The 11,486-nt window shown below is 38.1% G+C and overlaps 1 protein-coding gene across 1 annotated transcript; it reads right to left on the reverse strand.

Annotated features, from left to right (window-relative positions):
* Window positions 1-981: 981 nt before the first annotated feature.
* LOC112191336 (RING-H2 finger protein ATL74) lies at window positions 982-2,486 on the reverse strand. The gene has a single exon (XM_040517081.1). The coding sequence runs from the start codon at window positions 1,980-1,982 to the stop codon at window positions 1,380-1,382; it is 603 nt and encodes a 200-aa protein (XP_040373015.1). The 5' UTR covers window positions 1,983-2,486; the 3' UTR covers window positions 982-1,379.
* Between the last annotated feature and the right edge of the window lie 9,000 nt (window positions 2,487-11,486).

Consider the following 11,486-nt stretch of genomic DNA (forward strand, 5'->3'; position numbering starts at 1 on the left):
AGTCCCCAGAAGAACTGATCGACATGTTGCTATTGTCCGGTGCGGTTTTGGACACCAAAACCGACTGTTTAATTTGGTTCCAGCGAAAAATGGTGTTGAGTCCCCAGAAGAACTGATCGACATGTTGCTGTTGTCCGGTGCGGTTTTGGACACCAAAACCGACTGTTTAATTTGGTTCCAGCGAAAAATGGTGTTGAGTCCCCAGAAGAACTGATCGACGTGTTGCTGTTGTTCAGTCCCCCAGCGAAAAACCGACTGTTTAGTTTGGTTCCGGGGAAAAATGGAGTTATTGCGGGGTGGGTTTTGGACTTTTGGGTGTATGGTCTAAAATTCCATCCCTGTCCTAAATGTTTTACATGAAAAAGGTCCTTAAGTGATGAATTATAAAATGAACGTTTTCAATCATTAACATATGACGTGAATTTGTTAATCATAGGTGAGATGAACTTGCATATCAGTAATCAGTATTCACCCATTAGCAATGAAACGTTTTCAATACGAAATTAAAATATATGAATTTATTTATTATAAATGAAATAATAGAGCAAATTGGGCAAAAACACGTACACGTAAGAATTGGGAGATTAGAAGACTTTAGCACTTCCCTCGACCTTATAGCCCCGACTCGTCGCATCAGATGTTGTTCGGTTGTCTGCCAAAACCATATCCAACTGTCCAATTGATTCAATATGTTGAATAGAACTACGGAACTACCACACCAAGAGGCCGATAGGTTGATGACCTGATGGTGGGTGGTCCTTGCTCCACTTATTAGTGATGCCTAATATACCATGCAACCAGAACCTCAAGAAAACACATTTTATCTCTTTAATCTGTGACTGATTAAGCAAAGAGTGTGGCAAATCTGTACAACAAAGAAAGGTTTGTCGATTATTTTCAATGGTTTATCGATCATAACCAAAAATTATTTTCCGATCACCCCCCCTCAGAATAATATTACAATCCCTCTCGAGATTTGTAAACTCTTTGTATAGTTGCTGTGACATTTTCCTCCATCACAAATCTCACATAATCTGATTCAGTAGTTCAAGGAATGTATTCTCAATTTCTAAGGCCGGTACGGACACCAAGTTGTGTTACGTACATTGAGACTCAGAGCCAACTTTAGTCCCCGGACCAGCTTGGCTTTGTGATAAGCAAAGCATGGGAATAAAGTAAAACTCCGTAAAATTGGACCACATTTCAACCAATAATTATTTGATAATTTACAATACATCTCATAACCTTCGTCATAACAATGTAGCCATTCTCTAATTGCTACTTGGCCTCCACAAAACTAGCCAACCAACACCATGTTACTACTGCCCGCTAGTTCTACCAGCACCGTAAAACATTTAATTACTACCCAAACCGCAAATTTACCTTGCTTCATCAATCACCAGAACTACTCTGCCTTCCTGGTCGGACTCACTGGCTGTTGGTGATGAATTCTCTGTCGCTTCAGAACTAGTACTGGTAGTACTACGACTAGTAGTTCTAGTTTTCTTCGATGGTTGTTGTTGCTCGAGCAGTGAATGCCGACAATTCGGGCATGATGAGTGTGACACAAGCCAAGTGTCTATGCACCTCACATGGAATCCGTGGTTACATTTTGGCAGCACCCTAACCTTCTCGCCGTCCTCAAACTCTCCGAGACAGATCGGACACTCGGTCGCCGGAATATGAATCCCTTCACCGTAAACCGCAACCGGAATCTGCCTCAAATGACTCTTCTTGAGCCCCGTGGCCGCGAGACGCGCTGCAGCCTGCTCCGGGGTCTCAAGAGTAAACCTGTGGCTGCAGCGAAGCGCGCAACGCACTATTGAGTTCAAGCCAAGAGCGCATATAAGGGCACACAAGAGAGCCGCCAAGATGATGACCATGTTTGTGTCGAAATTCATCTCGCTTATGTAGGAATCGGCTGTACGGTTGCCATTGTTGTAGGGCAGCTCTGTGGTGTTGCCGAGGAATCGGCGATGCATGTTTTGTTTTTTGTTGGTGGAAGAAATGAAAAATGAAAAAGTACTGATGGTTTGTGAAGGGTACAGAAAGGTTCTGATTACTCTTGTAGGTGGTTTGAGTTACAAAGTTGTTGTGAAGATTCCAGCTAGAAAGAGACGGAGAGAAAGAGCAACTTGTTGGGGTAGTAGTAGCTACTAGAAATTAGGTTTACGCGAGTGGTTGTGTTATCCGAATCAGGGACCGATTCCAGCTTCTTAATCAGAGATGGTCCTTCTCTTCCTCTGGGACTAAATTACTACAATTGACAGAAGAAATCAGTAACCTGAGCTCTGTATGTTTTGGCTGTGATTCATCTTCGTCAAGAACCCAGAAGAGTAAAAACTACCAGAAATATTCTTCTACTTATCTGCATAAGAAACGGTGACATGCCCAGTTCGGCTTGACACAGAGAGAGAGAGAGAGAGAGAGAGAGAGAGAGAGGGGCTTAGCTTAGGGAATACATGTGCAGCAGTTGTAGTGATTGAAGGGGTCAAGCGGCGTGAAGAGCTATCTATATTTATGGAGGATAAAAATTCTAAAGTTGGAAAAAGGTGTAATTTTGGGTACCTAATCATGATTAAAAATTGAAAAAAGTTCACAAGCAACTTAATTTTTGTTCCTGACAAAGGGTCTTTCAGGTTTACAATTATCAAAATCTACCTCAATATGCAGTAGTTTGAAGTGCAAGTATCTTAGTCAAATTTTTTGTTAAATTGTGATGGATTTTTTTTTTTAATTTATCGTCACAACACATGTGAGGGGAACACAACATACTTGAAGTAGCTGTGAGTGAGTCTGTGACCATCAGTAGCAGAATTGGCGAGCCATCATGCGAGCTAGGAAATTGTTTTACCAATTTTGTAGTTAAGGTCCTGTTTAATAATTTGTAAGCTCGAGGTACTAAAATCACATACCGATCCCATAATTGAGTTAATGTTTTTCAATTCAAAATGTATCAAGCATAATATACAGTTCAAATATTGTTTGTGATTTTTTTTTTTTTTAATTTGACAAATCTTGAATCAGGTCCGAGAGAACTATGATTGATTCCAATTTTATGAAGCTTCCCCATGAAACAATCAAAATCATACATTTCTTAAATCTGTTTTTAAAAATATTATACATAAGTATACAAATGTCAAATTTTAACTTTAATTACTCAGGTTATATTATCATTTCAATTCTTTTTCTTTTTCTTTTTGAGAAAATCATCATTTCAATTCTAACTATAACAAATGATTTTGATACGTATTTGGGACTATTTTGTTTTTTCTTATTATTTATTATTAATATTTTTAAAAACTAGTGATTTTAATGATTGAATGTAGGGGAAATACATTACATTATAACTCATCACTTCTTCTCTTTTCTGACCGTCAACTCCGGATCCGCCACATGAGAATCACTACTCCCAAGTTAGGAGTGTTATCTTTTTTTTTTTTTAGAAGAAAAGAATCTATTAATAACCAAAAAAATTACAAAGTATTGGAATAACTGGTTGTGGTATCAACACCACGACACATATTCCTACCAAGATCCATAGTTATGGGTCCGTCACTAATAGCAACATCCATGAACCGAAAAGGTCCAACCCCTAACCAAGTTTTCTGCCTATCACCCCAGGCTACAAAGAACGATAACCAATCCCGAGTGTCACGATACGACCTCGTCACCAACATCCAGACAAACCACTCCACCCTCTTCCACACCGTGTCCATAAACCTCCAGACCACGTGCAAGGGAAATCCACATTTCCGTTGATAACCAACCAGCATCGAGATTATAACATATTGTTCCCAGGAGTAACACCATATAGATGGCTCCACAAAACGACCAGAACCTCCATACCCTAGCTCAAAAGAGTAGGGACGATTTATTTGACCTAACCAAAAACCTGAAACTAAAACCCTAATAAAAAACTGAAAGAAACTACCATCATTGACCATCCCTTCACGCACCAGACCAAAGCTATACCAAACAACTTCCCTCTCTCCAATTTGCCCGCCGGCAGACCACCGCCACAACTCTTGCCCTTCGAGCTCACCACCCCAGAGGTACCCATTCAACACCGCAAGCCACACCGATCCACCTGCCTGTCGTCGGCTTGAACTAGATCTGGAACCACATCCACTCCAATCCAAACCACCGAGAAACAAGAATGGAATGGCCGAGCTCTTCCACCTCGGATCGAAATCGCTCCACCCATCTGTGTCCATCCTCCCGGGAGCCCGAACCCACCACTGCAAACATCGCCGAGCGACCCACCTCGGAACAGAGATCAGCGCCATACGATCCATGGCAAACCGCCTCCACGATCTTGCCTCTGACCCCTTGTTCCAAGCCTGCGCTGCCGTCGAATTCCTCCTCCCCGCCTGCGCCTCTGCCTGAGAGTAGAGAAGAAGCATGTTAAGCCCCGACCACCGCAAAGAAGACAAAATCGAAGGTCCCAAGACCCCCATCTCCCGTCCGGCAACACCTGCCATTCGTCGCTGAGGCGGGAAGCCCCGATCGACGAGGCACCGCCGGACGAGCGACCACTGCTCTTTCACTCTTTCCAAACCCTAGTTTTCTCTCCTGTTTTCTCGGTGCTTCTTTTCCCTTTATTATATAAGATTAGTAGTTAGGAGTGTTATCTTTGCGGTACCTAATGCATGATTAAGAATATAATAACCCACAATTAGGGCTAAAGATCTAACCTTGACTCCAAAGTAAGCAGCTGTAGATACAGACAAGTAAGTCATATGTGGTACCAACCAAGTGACATAGTGTTCGAGTTGTGATCTGTGCTTTAGATGCAGAATCAAAAGGCATGGTGGAGATTTCGTTGCTGATATCCCATTCGGTTTGTACGTTACTTTTGACATCATACGTACAGATGGATAAGTATGATCAATGTTCTTAAGCAGAAAAGCAAAAAGAAGACTATAATAATCCCCCAGAAAATTCAGAAATATCTGTCTTGCTTTCCCACCTTTTCTGCCAGCAAAAGATACTCGATGGTCACGCATTTGAACTGACCGATCCATGTTTATCCACAGGGGATGAGTCTTCGTTTCATCTATTTAAAGGTTGCAACACTTTAACCTAAAAAAACGATGGTCCGACTTAGCATCTCCTTGTTTTTGCAAATATCTTAATGCATGCCATTCCCTCCTCCTATGAGATTTGTACTTGAAAAATGTTCTTAATTCGTTTGTTGGGCAAGCAATATCCCCATGGGTCCATGGAATTAGATTCTCTCTACTTCGTTTGAAACTAACATAAACAGTAAGGACTCCCCAGAATCTGAAACCGGGATGGTCAACTATTTCAAAATTGAATGTATTTGATATAGTGGAATGCCTTGTTAATCCTTCCTTCAATTATGGTGCATGATTGCGTGTTTTTAGAGACTTTTGATGGTGGAGTTCTCCTCTGCAGGTTTTTTTTTTTTTTTTTTTTTTTTTAAAAAAAAAAAACCCCACCCCATTCCCACCCTTGATGGGGCTCGAACTCTTGACCTCTTATATATGAGACCAAAGCCTTACCACCCCACCAAACACACACACCCAGGTTGATTCGGAGAGAAAGAAGAAGATAAGAAAGAACACACACATAGAGAGAGAGAGGAAAAATACTTAAAGAAAAAATTAAGAATAAAATATGAAATGATGAAATTATCTTTCAATATATGTCACATGTCTGACGCCGTAACGAAGTTAACGGATCCATGTACTTATGTTAGGTCGGGAAGTGAACATCAGGTAATATACCAATCTAACATCTTTTTAAATTCAGATACCAAAGTTTATCATGATCAAGATTATGTTAGGTCGGAAAGTGAACAATAAGATTATGTATGGACCGCTTTTTTTTTTCCTAAAATTTATCATGCATCAATATAATTGTTAAACACTTGAGGGTCCACTCAAAAAATAAAACAGTAATCAATTCGACAGTTAATGATTACAAATTTGTTAACCGGATGACCACCGTGTACCGTGTACCCTGGAGTAGTATAAACCCGATATCATGTGTCGGTGTCTTTGATTTTGTTGTATACTGCATAATAATACGAATAGACTTTTAGTTTCTCAGCGGCCACTGATATCAATATCAGAGTATGTAGGCTAGGTTAGGAAAGACGACACCTGGAACTGGAAGAACATGGATGCAGGGTCCGACCCGTGATGAACGTGGACACCTTTCATCGGTGTCAGCTCGACGCTGCTGCTGGTGGACCCTCTGGAAATGAAATATGTATGCCTATATAAGTCGAGGCTGTCGAGCGCACTCAGAAGAATTGAAGGTGGGCATTTGATGCGTGAGATTTGAACTACTACATTACCCGATCGATCTCATTGATCATGTTGGTGGGGTTAGGTGGGAAGGAAAAGATTGAAGAATGAAAAATCAGTTGGCAGTTGAAAGTTGAAACAACTAAAGCTCAGCCCGAACCAAATTCGGGTCCACCACCACCGCTTCGCGCTCCGGCTGTTGGGTCATGGTTTAGTTGGATTGCTGCTGCTAACTTTTACGACGCTACCTGAGTCCCCTCATGTCACCGCTGTTTCATATTTAGTGAACTCCATCGTCAGCGAGGAATGGGTTTGAGTCATAATACGTCAGATTTATAGCAGTTATTCAATCTTACCTATTGTTCAAGCTACCAAATATATATATATATATATATATATATATATATATATATCTTAATTATTGACAATGAGTAGTTTGCATGGACGGATTCATACCGTGTAAATTTATAGTGTAACGATGAAATCAATTGATAATAGACGATTCAAAATATTTTAGAAAATCTAGAGATAATTTTAACAATAATTGGTTGTTGATGGTGATGCAAAACCTAGCTTTAAATAACCACTAGGGATAGTGTGGTGGTAGAAGGTCCCAGTATCTGGCTTTCGAATCCTCATGAGGCCTTGGTGGCCAGCTAGTGGGTGCTTAAAGCCCTGTGGTATTTTGAAGTGATTAGTCCAGCTCTGTTGGGATACCCCCGAAGGGTATGTGTGTTGCTAACTATCTAACGCTAACCTCCTCCAATAAAAATAAATAAATAAAAACCTAGCTCTAAATAATTCGCCAAAGCCACTGGTATAGTATTGTGAATCATTTCTTAATATGTCAATTTTAGAATACAATAAGACATTTCACAAGATTAACCTTTTTTTTTTTTTGAAAAGAAACCTATTTTATTCTAGGTCAATAGGGCTGCACACGGATTGTGTTGGATCGGTTTTGACTTCAAACCATCTCTATGTCAAAGTAAGCGGTTTAGGCATTTTGAAAAACTGGTCATCAAAAAAAAAAAAACTCAACCCGACCCAATCTAATCCAATTAAAGATGGTTTTGTTTGGTCGGTTAGGCAGTTTTTACCTATATAATATTAACATGCTACTTATAAAAAATTCATAGTAAAAATTCAATCTCAAGAATTGAAATTGTGTTAAATTATCTAAATTTAAAGTTCAATAATTAAAATCCAAAACATATAGTCCAAAACTAAAACCTAAATTAGATTTAAAGTGATTCACTTATTTAACAATTTAGCCATCAATACTAGCTTAATATGATAGTATTAAAGGTCAAAGAATGAGAGATTGAGAGATCAGAGATGTGATATGAAAGGATAAAAAAAATTGTAGCATTTATATACTAAAGTTTTAGGCCTTTGAGCATTGAATTTAATATGATAGTATATCATTTGAGAATAAAGTTATAACTGGAGATTTAGAACTTACTTAGAAAAAACCGGACAAATGAATATATATTTATTATGGGTATATATATATATATAAAGCTTTTTTCTTATGTTTCAAACATACCGCTCGGTTCGGGTTTCGTGGTTTAAGTTAAAGAGAAACCAAACCAACCCAGTTCATAAATGGTTTGGTTCGGTATTGAACCGATTTTCAATTTTTAAAGTTACAAAAACCTAAACCAAACCATATTTATCGGTCGGTTTTGGCCGGTTTGACCGGTTTATATCATGTTTTGCACACCCCTATAGGTCAGGATCAATTGACACATTATTTGACATTTTAACACAATTTTTTACACTTCTTTAGAGCCATTTGATATAAAATCGTTTAATGGTCATGATTCATTCTTGTAGATGACATGACATTTGAGTTTTTTTCCCACAAAAAGATAAAATAAAATAAGATTAAAATTTCTGTTTATAATAATAATAAAAAACTAAGATTAAAGAAGAATACGATCAAAATCTAAATGAGAACTCCATATAAGCTGAACAGTCAGAGAAGTTTTGAGGGTAGTCATGTACTTGAGCTGCTACTTGCTAGGGTCCCAACTAAGACTATTATTTGAGCAAGCACACAATTGATATATTTCTTTCGCTTGGGCTGAACGTGAATCAAACTTATCGATAAGGGTTTCGTAGATAGATAGAAGAAAATTGATGAAAATTTTGTTCTGTTATAAGAATTGACTCTAGGATAATGCAATTACATTTCTGAGAATTGATCCACCTTAATCGATCAGTACTACTTTCTTCTAATAACCTTGAAATAACGTTGATCACCAAAAGCATATGACGGATCACAAAACAGATATGCAGGATTTATGTATTTCACCAAAAAAATTACTTTGATCAAATAAAGCATCCAATTCTTGATTGTAATAGGCATAAGAACTTGAGGTCCAGGTAAATAAAATTGTGATCCTCTTTTATAAATGAATTAAAGGGCTCTTCTTTAGAATATGGAGTTCTTGTTTAGATTTTTATCATGTTTCTCTCTCATTCTTAGTTTTTTTTTTTTAAATTTTTTTTAAGAAAGTTTAATCTAATTTTACTTTATCTCTATTTTTTTTTTTTTGGTATAGGAAAAAAGTCAAATGTCATGTCATTTATGAGAATTAATCAGGACCATTAAACGCTTTTACATCTAAGGGCTCTAAAGAAGTGTAAAAAATTGTGTTAAATAATGTGTCCATTGATCTTGACCCTTTTATTTTATAGTTATTTTTTAAACTAAGTGTACATACCAACAAATACTTGACTGTCACAAGGTTTGATACTAACACCGATTCCTCGCAGGACCACCTACATGCCATACCGCTGGTCGGGCCTGACACCCAATTGGACAACCTTCACAATGATCGGCACCTGGGACAATACGGGTCTCTATTCTGCCCAGTGCGCCTAGTCAAGGTGCACACCAGAAGCATGTATTAGCTTGCAGCCTGTGGACCTGCGTCCCATATCGAGGAGATGTGAAATTTCTTTCCCATGCTCGAGTACATAAGCTAAACTTAACCACATTCAGAAGGGTAATAACTTTTCTTTCTTTACTATTACTCTGTCAAATTAAAAATAGAACCTGACTTCGGCATTGGAGATGCATAAACCGTCTGGTACGGTTTATAAATCTGACGTTTTGCGTTCACTTTGACAGGGTCTTGGAGTTATCTTGGTACCCGCTAGGAGGTATAGCATTCTGCCTGACGTACCCAGAGAGGTCATCAGAAACACTAAATTTTATCAAGATAGTTGGCTAGATATATAGTTATACACTTGATATATGTTAGACTCCACAGAGAAGCGGGCCCCTTTTCCGAAGAGCAATTATGAGCTACCCTAATTAATTAATTTCTTTTTGGCCAATGCAAATGGTTTTACTAAATCATAGTAATTTCACAATTTTACAATTCACATTTATTTATTTATTTATTAAAATTCTTAAAATTTTAAGTTACTAAAAAATGAAACATAGAGCGTAAATTGTAAAATAAGGATCCTCATTCTTTTTCTCTCATTTTGAAATTTTTGTTTAGTTCATGATGACATGGTTAAAAAAATTTAAAATTGAAATTCCGAACGTGAGATTTGATTTGAAGTCTCAACAATCTAAGGCTGATTTGGTTAACTTTAGTGTTAAATGATGTAATGGTTGTTCGATCACTTACTTATACAATTGTTATTTCTTCGTTGAAACGGTATCATCATATGAGCATAATGATCGACATGCTAGTACGACGACGTATGTCCTTGTTCACTTTGTGACGGCCGGCTCGTGTATCCAATGGTTGATCTAAGAGTACTGCCACAACTCTACAAATCTGAAGGGATAACGGTGAAGTTATACAAGCACCTGCTACAACTCTAATCTGTTTAACAGTAAGTTGTAGTTTTTAACTATTATTGAACCAGTTAAGGCAACCCTACTCTTTTGCTTAATTTTCTGGGCAAGCCTTTGAAAAATTAAGGACAAAATACTGTTTACTCCCTATACTTATAGGGTCTCGACGTTTCAATTTCACCTAAAAAGTCCCTGAACTTTCCAATTTCACCAAAAACGTCCATGCCGTCAATTTTCCGTTAAAAAGTCTGTTATCTTGCTGACGTGTCACTATTTTAACAGTAAAATGACTATTTTACCCTTATAGACCCAAAAAAAAAACTCTCTTTTCTTTTTTAACTCTTTTTTCTCTATTTTTTTAATTTGTTCTTTTTTATTCCTACTTTTTTTTTTAACTCTTTTTTCTATTTTTTTTTAATTTGTTCTCTGTTTTTTTTTCCAGTACACACACACAAACTAATACAAGCAACTCCATTGGGAATGGATATGTCTTAATCTGAAGGTAGGGTCATTTAGGTAGTCGTACTGTTTGTTCACGTTAAGGCTCCAATTAATGGCTATATCTGAATGAGAGAGACTTACGTATGGCACCCGCACCATGTGGCAGTGCAGCGGTCCAATCCTTGCCCAAGCAGGGAGGTATTTTAGGTATTTCACATTAAAAATCAGGGGCAGTTTCAGAAAAGAGGAAAAATTTATTTCTTCTGATTGGAGGGCCGCACCGCCACGTGGTGCGGGTGCCCCTACGCAAGAATTTCTCCATTTGAATTGCATGTCCATAATCTTTTCCTCCTTCCTATTGGGGCACAAGCATCACCGTAAGCTTGTAACAGACTACAGTTACAGTGGATCAGATCCATACGTACATAAATACAAACATAAATAATTGATATTTTTTCTCCTCGAAATAGAGATTTTATGCTATTGATTTATGCAAATCCTACATGGATCTAATGAGTACAAAGATGGGTCACTAACATGCATAATAATTGAGTGCATGCCATTAATAATTCACATGTATGGAGAGAGACTTCCGTACGACACTCACATCACGTGGCAGTGCAACGACCTAATCATGGGGTATTTTGGATATTTCACATTAAATATCAGGGATAATTTCAAAAGAGAGGAAAAAATTTATTTGCTCTGATTGGAGGGCCGCACCGCCACGTGGTGCGGCAGCCTCTATGCAAGAATTTCTCCACATGTATAATCGCCTGCCTTCATTGCTGAGTTAATTTGTTATAGAAAAATGTCTATCTTGGCCCCCCTTCTTATATATGATCAAGTTCAATCCTTGGGTCAGTTATGATGAGCTGGTAGTTATTTCTTGTTTTGCTAATTTAGTAGCCGGGAGTCATCTCAAGCAAATGGATGTAAAG

The sequence above is a fragment of the Rosa chinensis genome, chromosome 3 (assembly GCF_002994745.2).
Source record: "Rosa chinensis cultivar Old Blush chromosome 3, RchiOBHm-V2, whole genome shotgun sequence".
Taxonomy (NCBI): domain Eukaryota; kingdom Viridiplantae; phylum Streptophyta; class Magnoliopsida; order Rosales; family Rosaceae; genus Rosa; species Rosa chinensis.

Coding starts and splice junctions, on each gene's coding strand:
- LOC112191336 (XM_040517081.1), bottom strand. CDS start 1,982: ATGCATCGCCGATTCCTCGGCAACACCACAGAGCTGCCCTACAACAAT.